The 15,148-nt window shown below is 38.3% G+C and overlaps 1 protein-coding gene across 6 annotated transcripts in view; it reads left to right on the top strand.

Moving 5' to 3' along the window:
* MME (membrane metalloendopeptidase) overlaps nt 1-13,517 on the top strand; it is a 117,581-nt gene extending 104,064 nt beyond the window's left edge. For all 6 annotated transcript variants that reach the window (XM_025289508.3, XM_025289510.3, XM_025289509.3 and 3 more), the window contains one exon: nt 12,294-13,517. In XM_025289508.3, coding sequence (XP_025145293.3) covers nt 12,294-12,393 — 100 coding nt within the window. In that variant the 3' untranslated portion in view covers nt 12,394-13,517. The remainder of the gene's footprint in view (nt 1-12,293) is intronic.
* The last annotated feature ends 1,631 nt before the right edge of the window (nt 13,518-15,148 follow it).

Raw genomic sequence — 15,148 nt, 5'->3', positions numbered from 1 at the left:
GCAGAGATATTTCTAAGAGGCTACAAAAGGCAAAAAGGCCTAGAACCAGTGAGTAGCTGTTCCAAAAAGATTTCCATTCAACACAGAGGAAAATTTTATAGTAATTAAAAGGTCCCAATGTGGAGTAAAGTTGTTCCCAAAACTCCAGGAAAGAGTATGATGAAGCAGAGGTCAGAGAATAGCCTGGCAGGGATGCTGGAGGAAAATTGTACTCTGTGCAGAGTAGAAGGTTGAATTATAAGGTATCTAAAGTCCTTCCCAATTCAGAAAATCTAAGAGAACACCAGATTGAAAGAAGATCAACCAGCTATCATTTGAATGTTAAATTGTAAGTCCCTGTGTGTCTGTTTTAGGGCCGAGTTCCTAATTCCTACCCCTTCCTCAGGTACTAAACTCTTCATCACCGATTTGCTGATCAGCAGCAGCACCTAGATAGATAAAAATAAAATAAAATAAAATAAAATTTCTGTAAGCTTATTGGGAAACAGTTTGAGAACAAAAGAAAACTAATGGGCTAATTTTAAAAGCTTCTCCTAAAACAAACACAAACATACTACCCAGATCATTCACTCCTGAAAAAAATACACATTCAATTGTGAAATAATAAAAAAGCATATTTAAAATTAAAGAATTTACTCATCTTATTCTTGTATCATCATCACCATTTAGTATTTGCCTTAACAGTTTTTTCAAATTCATTCATTCAACAATTGATTATTGTATGCCTATTATATGTATAGTGCAAACTTAATTTATCCTTGCTAGGATGTACAAATTAGGTTCTTCTTTAGATAAAAAAGTGAAGTGCTAGTCGCTTAGTTACATCCGACTCTTTGCAACCCCGCAGACTGCAGCCCGCCAGGCTCCTCTGTTCATAGAATTCTCCAGGCAAGAATATTGGAGTGAGAAGCCATTCTTTTCTCCAGGGGATCTTCCCAACCCAGGGATCGAACCCTGGTCTCTTACATTTCAGGCAGATCCTTTACTGTCTGAGGCATGAGCAGCATAATCTTTGGACCAATTCTCATTATGGTTTTGTAATTTTTAGGTGTTTTGTTTTTTTTTTTAATTTAAAAAATTTTACTTCCAGTTTTATTAAGATATAATTAACATAAAGCATGGTATAAGTTTCAGATGTATAGCATAATGGTTCAAATTGCATACATCATGAAGTGATTACCATAACATTAATAACTTTATTGAACTTCTATCGTCTCAAATATATACAAAATTAAACAAAAAAATACTTTTCCCTTATGATGAGAACTCTTGCATCTTAACTGTCATGTGTAACATACAGCAGTGTTCATTTTATCTGTCATGTTGTGCCTTGCATCCCTAGTACTTATTTATTTTATAACCGGAAGTTTGTACCTTTCAACTACCTTCATCCAATTCCCCTCGCCCGATAACCTCAAATCTGATAGATTTTCCTCTGAGTGTGTTTCTTTATTTAATTTTTTTTAATATAAATTTATTTATTTTAATTGGAGGCTAATTACTTTATAATATTGTATTGGTTTTGCCATCGTCAACATGAATCCACCACGGGTGTACACGTGTTCCCCATTGAACCCCCCTACCACTTCCCTACCCATCCCATCCCTCTGGGTCATCCCAGTGCACCAGCCCCAAGCATCCTGTATCATGCATCGAGTATAATTGACCTACAATACCATGTTAATTCCTGCTCCAAAACAGTGATTCAATAGCTTTAATTTTTTAAAGTTGTCTTTTTCCTTACTGAAGTCTTTAGAAGTTAAGGTGTAACAACCTGGGGATAACAGAGTATTTATAAGCTCACACAATGACCATAACTAATCTGTCAAAGCTCTGCCCTATAGATCATCATGAACTAAAGCATATATCCATAAAACACCCAGGCTAATTTAAGCAAATTTATCCAGTACTTTGTATGTACAGCATCCTCCAAGAACAAGGGGTAGCATATTAATATTTTGACAGCTAATGTTTATCTCTTGAGTATTACCATTTTTATTTTAACCAGTGGATTAAAATTTCTGTGTTTAAAATAAATTTTCCAACTTCCTATCTTATTAACACAGCATCCTGAAGAAAACCTCAGCTTTCTTTTTTGATGATGCAAATTTTTGTTATGAGTAATACTTATGGTTTCACTGTTTATTAGGTTAGTGACAGCCTCAGAGGCTGTAGCATGTGGAGTAATTCCTACACTATAGAGCCATTATGGTGATTTTTTTTACTTTTCAGTTAAGGTTTTTTATTAGGATTTTTCTACCTGTTGTCTCTTCCCTAGTATTTTTTTATTATTATTATTATGAAATTGCCTGCCTTCAGCCATCCCATTTCTCCATTCCTATTGGCTCAAAAAACATATCCTACAGTTTATGGTAGAAAATGAATGCAAGCCTTGAATTAAGAAAAGCGTTGAGTTCCATTCAGGGCTCTGCCATTTATGAGCTGTTTCTTAATCATCTGGGTCTCAATTTCTTGATATATAAAACGAGAAGTAAATTATAATAAGAGTTGCTTGGGGGGTTAATGTTAATGTGTATGAAATCTCTATTACATGTATGTGCTTGAAAATTAGTGCCTGAATTACTTTTATGTGAGAGAAATGTGAACAGAATAAGAGTTCCTATGAATAAACCATATGGATTTTGCAGTCATTCCCTATTTAGCTGACAGTCAAGGGTTTTTTGGGTTTTTTTTTTCTCATTTCTTATGTCTGCATAGTTCAAAATATCAATAACTGATCACCGGTAAGTGATCATACAGGTAAACAAGGAATTTTTTTCCACTTCCAATTTTAAACTGAAAATAGTAGTTTGTTATAAATATATAAAATTATTTGTAACTTTTGTTTTCTTTGTTCTGGCCCCAAAGATGCCTCTTTGACTATTTTTCATTCATAATAAGAGAAGTATGTGTTGATTTTTTTTATAAAAGGGTAAATGGAATGCCAACCTTTTTTCCAGGAAAATTATTATTTTCTCTGGAGGTAAAGGGATTTCCTCGGCAAAAGGTTGAGGTCACATTTAGTTTTGGAAACAGGCTGCTTCCTGGCTGTGCAAAGTAAAATACATTTTTTTTTTTAAAGAACGTTAATAGACACTGAGTTGCTATTGAAAAACTGTGCATAGTGGTTTCTACAGAAATATTCCTGAAATGAAGGGAGATTTTGTAACTTTATACTTAAATAACCACACTATCAAAAGTATAAGGCCAAGTATAGTTGCTATAAAGTTGAATCTATAGAACCACATTGTGTGTGTGTGTGTGTGTGTGTGTGTGTGCTCAGTTGCTTTGTCATGTTTGAGTTGTTGCAACCCCATGAACTGTAGCCCGCCAGAATCCTATGTCCATGGGATTTTCCAGGCAAGAATACTGGACCCAGTTGCCATTTCATACTCTAGGGGATCTTCCCGACCCAGGGATCGAATCTGCATCTCTTGCATTTAAGGTGGATTCTTTACCACTGAGCCACCTGGGAAGCTCACACACAACACTAGGTTTAGGCTATAATTATTTTATTCCTCCTAACTAAAGTCTTATGTACTTTAAACTTTAGTATTTAAAAACCTTTCCTCCTGATATTCTAGAAATTTAAATGACTTCATTTGGAGATCTAGTTTTTGTTAGTTCTCTACAGTCACTTCTGGGAATAGTTGCTATGGTACTATTTATTATACAATCTATAAATGTGTTTCTAAGGTTATTCAGATATAATATTTCTGTATAAGATATAAAGGTCTGATCATTTTTAAAGTAAATCCAAATAGACAAAAATGATACCCATGTCTGCTTCCTAAATAGTATGGGTGCTAATCTAGATACTTAGATTGCTTGATTCATCCACCAGTCGAATAAAGTATATTTTATAGATCCTAGTAGTAGTAGTTCAGTCGTTCAGTCATGTACAACTCTTTGAGACCCCATGGACTACAGCATGCCAGGCCTCCTTGTCCATCACCAACTCCCAACTTTACCCAAACTCACGTCCATTGAGTCAGTGATGCCGTCCAACCATCTCATCTTCTGTTGTCCCCTTCTCCTGCTGCCCACAATCTTTCCCAGCAACAGGGTCTTTAAAAACGAGTCAGCTCTTTGCATCAGGTGGCCAAAGTATTGGAGTTTTAGCTTCAGCATCAGTCCTTCCAATGAACACCCAGGACTAAGCTCCTTTAGGATGGACTGGTTGGATCTCCTTGCAGTCCAAGGGACTCTCAAGAGTCTCCTCCAACACCACAGTTCAAAAGCATCAATTCTTCTGCACTCAGCTTTCATTATAGTCCAACTCTTACATCCATACATGACTTAATGGAACAAAAATAGCCTTGACTAGACGGACCTTTGTTGGCAAAGTAATGTCTCTGCTTTTTAATATGCTATCTAAGTTGGTTATAACTTTCCTTCCAAGGAGTAAGCATCTTTTAATTTCATGGCTGCAATCACCATCTGCAGTGATTTTGGAGCCCAAAAAAGTAGTCTGACACTGTTTCCCTATCTATTTGCCATGAAGTGATGGGACCAGATGCCATAGTCTTAGTTTTCTGAATGTTGAGCTTTAAGCCAACTTTTTCACTCTCCTCTTTCACCTTCATCAAGAGGCTCTTTAGTTCTTCTTCACTTTCTGCCATAAGGGTGGTGTCATCTGCATATCTGAGGTTATTGATATTTCTCCTGGCAATCTTGATACCAGCTTGTGCTTCATCCAGCCTAGCTTTTCTCATGATGTACTCTGCATAGAAGTTAAATAAGCAGGGTGACAATATATAGCCTTGATGTACTCCTTTTCCTATTTGCAACCAGTCTGTTGTTCCATGTCCAGTTCTAGCTGTTGCTTCCTGACCTGCATACAGGTTTCTCAAGAGGCAGGTCAGGTGGTCTGGTATTTCCATCTCTTTCAGAATTTTCCACAGTTTATTGTGATCCACATAGTCAAAGGCTTTGAAGTAGTCAATAAAGCAGAAATAGATGTTTTTCTGGAACTCTCTTGCTTTTTCAATGATCCAGCAGATGTTGGCAATTTGAACTCTTGTTCCTCTGCCTTCTCTAAAACCCACTTAAACATCTGGAATTTCATGATTGCTGAAGCCTGACTTGGAGAATTTTGAGCATTACTTTGCTAGCGTGTGAGATGAGTGCAATTGTGGTAGTTTGAGCATTCTTTGGCATTGCCTTTCTTTGGGATCGGAATGAAAACTGACTTTTCCAGTTCCGTGGCCACTGCTGAGTTTTCCAAATTTGCTGGCATATTGAGTGCAGCACTTTCACAGCATCATCTTCCTGGATTTGAAATAGCTCCACTGGAATTCCATCACCTCCACTAGCTTTGTTCATAGTGATGCTTCCTAAGGCCCACTTGACTTCACATTCCAGGATGTCTGGCTCTAGGTGATTGATCACACATTGTGATTATCTGGGTCGTGAAGATCTTTTTTGTACAGTTCTTCTGTGTATTCTTGCCACCTCTTCTTAATATCTTCTGCTTCTGTTAGGTCTATACCATTTCTGTACTTTATTGAGCCCATCTTTGCATGAAATGTTCCCTTGGTATCTGATTTTTTTAAGAGATCTCTAGTCTTTCCCATTCTATTTTTTTCCTCTGTTTCTTTGCACTGATCACTGAGGAGGGCTTTCTTATCTCTCCTTGCTATTCCTTGGAACTCTGCATTCAAATGGCTACATCTTTCCTCCTTTGGTTTACACTTCTCTTCTTTTCATAGCTATTTGTGAAGCCTCCTCAGAGAGCCATTTTGCTTTTTTGCAGTTCTTTTTCTTGGATAGATCTTACACCACTATTAATGCTAGAAATGTTTACCACAGCTTAATATCTAATATTTTTTTTTTTTAGTTTTATTTTATTTTTAAACTTAACATAACTGTATTAGATTTGCCAAATATCAAAATGAATCCGCCATAGGTATACATGTGTTCCCCATCCTGAACCCTCCTCCCTCCTCCCTCCCCATTCCATCCCTCTGGGTCGTCCCAGTGCACCAGCCCCAAGCATCCAGTATCGTGCACCGAACCTGGACTGGCAACTCATTTCATACATGATATTTTACATGTTTCAATGCCATTCTCCCAAATCTTCCCACCCTCTCCCTCTCCCACAGAGTCCATAAGACTGTTCTATACATCAGTGTCTCTTTTGCTGTCTCGTACACAGGGTTATTGTTACCATCTTTCTAAATTCCATATATATGCGTTAGTATACTGTATTGGTGTTTTTCTTCCTGGCTTACTTCACTCTGTATAATAGGCTCCAGTTTCATCCACCTCATTAGAACTGATTCAAATGTATTCTTTTTAATGGCTGAATAATACTCCATTGTGTATATGTACCCCAGCTTTCTTATCCATTCATCTGCTGATGGACATCTAGGTTGCTTCCATGTCCTGGCTATTATAAACAGTGCTGCGATGAACATTGGGGTACTCGTGTCTCTTTCCCTTCTGGTTTCCTCAGTGTGTATGCCCAGCAGTGGGATTGCTGGATCATAAGGCATGTCTATTTCCAGTTTTTAAGGAATCTCCACACTGTTCTCCATAGTGGCTGTACTAGTTTGCATTCCCACCAACAGTGTAAGAGGGTTCCCTTTTCTCCACACCCTCTCCAGCATTTATTACTTGTAGACTTTTGGATCGCAGCCATTCTGACTGGTGTGAAATGGTACCTCATAGTGGTTTTGATTTGCATTTCTCTGATAATGAGTGATGTTGAGCATCTTTTCATGTGTTTGTTAGCCATCTGTATGTCTTCTTTGGAGAAATGTCTATTTAGTTCTTTGGCCCATTTTTTGATTGGGTCATTTATTTTTCTGGAGTTGAGCTGTAGGAGTTGCTTGTATATTCTCGAGATTAGTTGTTTTTAAAAGAATATTCTTTCTAATGATTTATTTAGGCATTTTAAAGTAATGTGGCTATTTTGTTCCTTATTATTCTATGATTTGGTCTTCCCTGGTGGCTCAACTGGTAAAGAATCCACTTGCAATGTAGGAGACCCCAGTTCTATTTCCTGGCTTGGGAAGATCCCCTGGAGAAGGGATAGTCTACCCACTCCAGTATTCTCAGGCTTCCCTGGTGGCTCAGATGGTAAAGAATCCTCCTGTAATGCGGGAGACCTGAGTTTGATCCCTGGGTTGGGAAGATCCCCTGGAGGAGGGCATCGCAACCCACTCCAGTATTCTTGCCTGGAGAATCTCCATGGACAGAGGAGCCTGGTGGGCTACAGTCCAAGGGGTCGCAAAGAATCGGACACGACTGAGTGACTATGCATAGCACAGCACATTCTATGATTTAGCATGCCTAAGCTAAGCCCTCTTTGAAATACTGATGTTTCCTTCATTTACCTTAAATACTAGGATTCATTTCTGGTATTTTATACATGGTGTGGATATTGAAGAATTTCTTTTAGTACTTATTAATCTTTAGCCCATGCCTGCAAATCTATTCACACATTTATTTCTTGATGAATTTATAATGGAACACATGTGGACCAATGTGACCTTACTTTAAAAGAATCATGAATGTTAGTTAATGATAAATTTTGACCAGTTTATTCATGAATGAAGCTAATTAACCTTGTATCCCTGTTGTCTGTTTTAAACAAGTAGCAAAAGATTTTCAGAGAACTCATAAATTGTTAAAAGCTCATTCAGTAATTTAAAAAACAGTTAATTTCAAGCAGGAGTAGTCAGATATGTGGTAGATAAAGTTCATTCTTGATTACATGATGTTCAACTGCACATCTCTTAGATATTTTCAGTACAAGTGATTATTTGCCAAGGTAATAAACAGTAGGAATATAAAATAGCAGTAATATATACTTTATGTAATAAACTAAAATTTTCAAGAAAATTAGTTTAGGAAATAATAAAAGATGTTATTGTCTCCTGTTAATATAAACACAAACACTGCATAGTTTTCATATAGCATTAAAAAATTTATGGAATATGATCCTATTCTTAGAGAATAAATTTATATTAATCAGTAATGTACCCACTTTTTGAAATAGATTATTTATGTCATCCATCCAAAGAGTTGATGTTATAAACAACCAAGAACTAATTAGAGTCCTAGGAAAGTAAGTGAAGTACATTGGTACATTGTTGACCTAATTTTTCAGTATCAGATTATCTAAACTGGAGTTTTTGGATGGAAAGAAAGGAACTGGAATGGAATTGGAGGGCTGAGTGTTCCTTACTTTGGGTGTCATTGCATGGCCAACTCCCAGTGGTGTTTTGTGGGATTTCTTGTTTTGAGGTATATTCTTTTAAATGTCTTTAATATTTTTAAGAGAAAGGTAGAATTAAGTCTTGGGTTTGGACATTTTTACTGAAGTACTTATCCCCCTGTGGTGATATCTAAGATAATGATCCCTTGAAAAAATATTAATAAAATAAGAGCAAAGACAGCAGCTCTTCCAGCCAATGATGCTCAAATGGTCATGACCCCATCCATCAGGGAGCTTGCTTCTCAGTTAGAGGAATAGTCAGACCACCAGCATACTGTCCCTCAGCGAGCACTTAGGGTTTCTAATGAAGGAAGAGGATCAGATTAAATGAACCAAAGCCCTTCTCTAACTCCGAGTCTATGAGCCTAGAACCTTAAAGATTAAGTACTACCATAAATCCCTGATGTCTGAAATCTTCCTATTGTTATATGTATGATCACTTTGACCAGGTATTGAGTAAATTTGTTCATGAGCTTTCAAGTGTAAGAAATGACACCATGGACATTATTATTATTATTATTAATCAAATTAACTCAAAGTCTAAGCTCCCACCCTAAGACAGGAGGTGAGAAATTCAGTTTCAATCATTTTCAGTGTACCCCTTCTTAGGGTCATACAGGAATCCAAAGGCATCTCGAGCCTAGAAATCAAGGAATTACCTCCTTCTCTGGCCTGCCATGGATGCTGGCATCCTTGCAGTCCTCTCGTCCTATCTGAAGTCAAGTGGCTCCATTTCCTTCTGTTGGTCATGTTCAAGCTAGGCAGCAACCACTGCTCTTGACATTCAGCCTCACTGACAGCCATGTACCATCCTATCAGGGGTCCTCTCTGGACCCTGCTCAGAGAGGCAGACACATCCTTGTCATTCACACAACCTGTCTTTACTGGGCCCCTCTTCAGGCTTGAGGAGACCTCCCTCTTCAGCCAGTGAACAAATAGATGTAAATTCTTCCACTCTACCCCTCTCCCCTACTCCACTTTATGCTGGGAAGATTCCTTTTGATCTTTAATAGCGCTCTGAGTGCATGCATGAGAGATCACTCAGTCGTGTCCAACTCTTTGGAGCCCCATGGGCTGTAGCCCACCAGGTTCCTCTGTCCATGGGATTCTCCAGGCAAGAATACTGGAGTGGGTTGCCATGTCTTCCTACAGGGGATCTTCCCAAGCCAGAGATCAAACCCGTGTCTTCTGTATCTCCTGAATTGCAGGCGGGTTCTTTACTGTCTAGGCCACCAGGGTAGCCCCAAGATTGCTCTAGGAGTCCTCAAAAACATACAACCAAAAAAATTTACATCCTCCTTGAATGGGAAATTTGAGAAATAACTGATGTGGTGAAAGGTTACACATTAGGAAGTAGGACTTTTACAAATTCGATGTGGAATGAAATAGGGGAAGGAAATGCTTTCTTTCCCTTCTGTTGGTTCATTGTAACAAATAAACCAAAAACACTGAGCTTTGTTTTTCTTCATAATGTCCTGTTACTCTCTATGTGTTATCACCATGACCAGGTGACGGGCTCATTCGTTATTTCTGGAGTTCTGCAATAAACGAGGACTGTGCTAAGCTGTGGTGGAGCAGCAGGGAGCAATGTATACTCCATATGTTGTCCTCATAGAGATTACAGTGTCGAGAGTATGTCAGAAAGGAAAGAAGGAGAAAAAAATCATCACATTTCATGATAAATGCTGTGATGGGGCTGGTACAGGTGAGAGGGGCTCACATGGACAGTATTCCAAGAAGGCCTCTAAGATGATGTGTTGAAGACGGGGCTGAGGAGTTAGCCACATAGTCAATGGGGAGTTAGCCGCATAGTCAATGGGGAGTAACTTTGCAGGGAGTGGGGTCGGCAGGCACAGCAGTGCCAAACAAGAGCAGGAGCTTAGCCAGTTTGCATAATGGAAGGTGGATCCATGTAGTTTGAGCCTAAAGAGAAATAGGGGAAACAGACCATGAGGAGGCTGGAAGGTAGGCTGGAGCCATCAGGACATTGGAGATGATGAAGAGGAGTTTGGATTTTCTTCAAGTCCATAGAAGGTTATAAGTAAAAGAATTACTGATTTAAATACTTTTAAAATTTTTATTGGGGTATACTTGATTTACGATGTGTTATTTTCTGCTGTACAGCAAAGTGAATCTGTCATACATATATCCCCTCTTTTTTGGATTTCCTTCCCTTTTAGGTTACCACATTAAGTATTAAGCATTAAGTAGAGCTCCCTGTGTTATACAGTAGGTTCTCATTAGTCATCTGTTTTATACATAGTAGTGTATATATGTCAATCCTAGTCTCCCAATTCACTTGACCCCTCCTTTTCCTGCTTGGTGTCCATAGGTTTGTTCTCTACATCTGTGTCCCTTCTTCTGCTTTGCAGAGAGATTCATCTGTACCATTTTTCTAGATTCCACATATATACATTAATTTACAATATTTGTTTTTCTCTTTCTGACTTACAACATCACTCTCACTGCTGTGTGGAAAACGGGTTAGAGGGGGAGAGAAATGTTGGGATGTATACAGTTCAAAAAAGGAAATGGCAACCCCACTCCAATATTCTTGCCTGGGAAATCTCATTCACAGAGGAGCCTGATGGACTACAATCCACAGGTCTCAAAGAGTCGGACACAACTTAGTAACTAAACAACTGTCATGAAGTTCATATATCTGCCATGTAGGGAGATCTCAGCAAGTTAGAACATGTTCATAGTCTTCTGGCCACTCCAGTTTGCTTGCCTCTTGACCCCATGCCCCCAACCCAAGGTGGCTGAGTTGGGATGGTCCCAGTGGAAAGAGAAGGGAAGGAGCCGGTTCATGGTTGATGGGAAAACGTCACCTCTCCATCACTGTATTGACCTGTGTCCTTCAATTACTGCTTGGTGCCAATAGTGGGTTGGACAGTGTTGTTTTTGCCCATTGGGGTTCAGAGATAAGAGGAAATTGGTGTTTTTCCAACCCTTCCCAGGTTCTCAGGTTAAATCCAGTTTCTGATCATCTATGGGGTTCTTTGAGGGGGAAAGGGAAATAATTGTTATTTTTCCTATTAAATCAACAGATACCTATTTAAAGTCTATCATAAAGTTACACTGTGATACCTTTCAAGATATATTCAGTTCAGTTCAGTCACTCAGTTGTGTCCAACTCTGTGACCCCATGGACTGCAGCACACCAGGCCTCCCTGTCCATCACCAACTCCTGGAGTTTACTCAAACTCATGTCCGTTGAGTCAGTGATGCCATCCAACCATCTCATCCTCTGTTGTCCCCTTCCCCTCCTGCCTTCAATCTTTCCCAGCATCATGGTGTCTTACAGTGAGTCAGTTCTTCACGTCAGGTGGCCAAAGTATTCTAGCTTCACCTTCAGCATCAGTCCGTCCAATGAACACTCAGGACTGATCTCCTTTAGGATGGACTGGTTGGATTTCCTTGCAGTCCAAGGGACTCTCAAGAGTCTTCTCCAACACCACAGTTCAAAAGCATCAATTCTTCAGCAGTTAGCTTTCTTTATGGTCCAACTCTCACATCCATACACAGCTACTGGAAAAACCATAACCTTAACTAGATGGACCTTTGTTGACAAAGTAATGTCTCTGCTTTTTAAGAAATCATAATTTTATTCTTTGACCAAATTCTTCTTAAAATAACTGCACTTCCAAACTTGAATTATTCATTTATTCTACCAAAATATAGACAGTATTTATAAATTAACTCCCCAAATCAAGCTTAAAATGCAGGTAATATTATTATATGCATTTTACAGAAACGGAAACTGAGGCACAGACAGGCTAAATAAAAACAGCTCATAACTGGAATTCAGAGCATGTGGTCTGTCTTCAAAATCTGTGCACTTAACCCCTGTAGTTTGCCATCTCTCTATTTAAAACATTCTGTTAATGAAAAGGAGTGGGCTACCAGTTTTTTTTTTTCTACCAGTTTTTTGTTTTGTTTTGTTTTAATTTCCTTTTAAACTTAGAGTTCCAAACTCACTCAGTTGATCTACATAAATTCTGTAGAGCTCTTACATGGTATGGACATGAATATCAAATGCTGATGGTGATTTTTGTTTGTTTCCCAGGATTATTGGGACTTTGCAGAACTCTCCTCAGTTTTCAGAAGCCTTCCATTGTCACAAGAATTCATACATGAATCCAGAAAAGAAATGCCGGGTTTGGTAATCTTCAGAAGAAGTGGTGCAGCCCTTGGCTAAGCTTGCCCAAATCACAGAAATGGGGAACTCTATCAGAGAGAGAAGGGGTCAGAGAGGTCACTGATTACATGGAGGTAGTTCACAGGGGTGAGAACATGGCAATAAAAATGAAGTTTGGTTATTCTGGAAAAGGTGTGGAGGGAGGAAGGGTCTAATGTCTATCAAATCACTCATTCTCACTGTCTAAATTATGCTTAATCTCTAGACAGAATATTACCATTCATTTCAGTTTCCCATATGATCTGCCAATTTGATGTTGTCTCTTGATGTGGACCGAAATTTCTAATGAAAGGGAGAAAGAAAAGGTAGAATAATTCACTTGGCCCCAAAAGTACAGCAGTAGCATAAGAGTTAAAAACATGAGGCCTGTGTACCTATTTTTACCTTTATTTGCAACATTTACACTCCTTCAGAACTCTTCCAAAGAAATCTTATACATATTGGGGCCTTGGGACTCAACATAGTTTTAATCTAATTTTACCAGTTATCAGTTATTCATTCTGAGAGTATTCTAAGCACTCTTAGGGCTAAAATGAATGTCTAAAACTGTTTTTTGTTGTACCTGTTTCCACTGATAATGAGATTCTTGAGGCTCCCTGCAATTTTCTAAGCAGTTTCTTGTTCTCTCTCAAAACTTGGTCTTTTTAAGAGATTTGTAGTAATGTATAAATAATAATTTTTATATTTAATTATTAACTACATTTATGACTAAATAATTGTTATTATAAGTAACCATTGAATATTGAAGCTTCAGATCAAGATAAATAGTTAATGAACCAACAAGGTCTGTAAAATGATGTACAGATAAAGATTTGAGACTTTTTAAACTTATAAATCATATTGATGAAAAGCTTTAAGCACAAACTTTGGGTTAAAAACTACCCCTGGACAGTTGGCTAGAGGTACATAAGAGTTGTGGTTTAAAGATAACATAAGAGTTGTAGTTTATAACCAGGATTTTCAAAGTGAAATCTTCTCTGAGGGTGGCTATGATAAAAGGGCACAACTGCATTTATGTAGCTCTGCATCTCCTGTCTTTTCAGATTTGTCATGATGCAAATATTTTGATAATAAATTGAAATTGTGAACCCATTATTCACTAAGCTTATTGTACCAGCCGTCCAGCTTTGGAAGTGCATTTCTGAATAGAAATAAGAGGCTTCTGTATATCCAGTGGGCTTGTTTCTAAAATTCTGACTCACCTAGAGTTCTGGAAGCAGGGATCTAGTCCCTGAGAGCAGTTCGGTTCTTGAAGCTTTTTTGTTCTCTTTTCCTGTCCTGTTAGCTAGTTCAGTTCATTACTTGAGTAATATTTTACAGAAGGGGTCCAAAATCCTTATTTTTCCTAGTGAAACATGAAAATGGAATATCCAAAATACAAGTGTTGGTTTTCCTACCTCTTGAAAAATGCCTGTTTAAATTTTTTAATGGTATTGAAATACATATACCAAAATTTCATAAAGCATAAGCGTACAACTCAGTGAACTTTCTTCAGCTGAACACATCCTGTAGCCTAGGACTCTGAGAAACTCAGCATTACCAGTGCCTAAGAAGCCCCTCCTCCCAACTGTCAACTGGATCTTTTTATCTTTAGAAATAGAAGACTACCAGATAGACCAAAGTCAGAATACCAGTACCTCCCCACCCTCACACATGTGGACATCATTCATTGTACATGGCACTGTGTTGAGTTGTATGAAATGATATGGTCTCTCTTAACCATGCCCAATCACTTGGTATTATCCCATCAGATAAAAGCTATCTGTAATGATCTCACACATAAGTCTAACCATGCTTGAATCCTGGTCAAGAAAAGAGTTCCTAAGCTGAGACACTAAGGGTTGGGGGCTGATGTTACTCAGGAATGAAAATAGGAAAAAGTTATTGGCAATAACTTTGGTGAGGTGCCTGCTCCGTGCTGCACTGTCTACATAAATTCTAGGAGCAAAGTGGAAAGGATGCTATCCTGGGAGAGGAGTCCTTTGTTATCAGGTTCCAGTCTCAAAAATATATAGTGAAAACACATATATTTCATACTGTTGCTCTTATTTCTAGTCTCTGTTCCAGCCTCCCCACCACCCCGCATGTAAACCCTCACAGCATTTATGCCTGGAAAAACATTAAGGCCAAACGGAGCATTTGTCACTGTAATCTTATACTTCCTGCTAGCTTCAAATTGAATCTTTTAAGAATGAATGACAGATGTTTTTGACTTGTATTTTCTTGTTTTCACCACACCTATCTTGCAAAGATACCATAGTTTTCTGATCTGATTTGTTTTCAAAAGTTAAGAGAAAAGGTTGCCAAATGCTATAGAGAATTACAGGTATAATCAGATGACTTAGGCAGGAACCAAAGTGTTTTTGTGCAATGTACCAGGACTGAGACTTGACTTTTGGTTGATCAGGTGACGAGAGAAGCCACATGTGACTGGTGTCCAAGTGGCTACGTGTTTATTGCATTCTAGTCTTTAACAATGCTTTCAACTCCTTTGTTTATTTGTTTGGAGGAGGGGGATTGTTTGTTTTTGCATTTCCTCTAAAACAGTGAGAAATACTACTAGCATTTTCAACCTCATGGCCAAACTGCTTCTATTTTGTTTGACAAAGCAGATCCTCTAGGTTGTACAAGCGAAGTCTAGCAGAAGAATGGGCATTGGCTCTTGCTGGAAACAAGGATGGACTCTCAGCTTGGGGAATGAAGAAAGATGACATCTAGCCGTT

Source organism: Bubalus bubalis, chromosome 1 (genome assembly GCF_019923935.1).
Source record: "Bubalus bubalis isolate 160015118507 breed Murrah chromosome 1, NDDB_SH_1, whole genome shotgun sequence".
In the NCBI taxonomy this organism is placed as follows: domain Eukaryota; kingdom Metazoa; phylum Chordata; class Mammalia; order Artiodactyla; family Bovidae; genus Bubalus; species Bubalus bubalis.
This window is presented reverse-complemented; position numbering and strand designations above follow the sequence as displayed.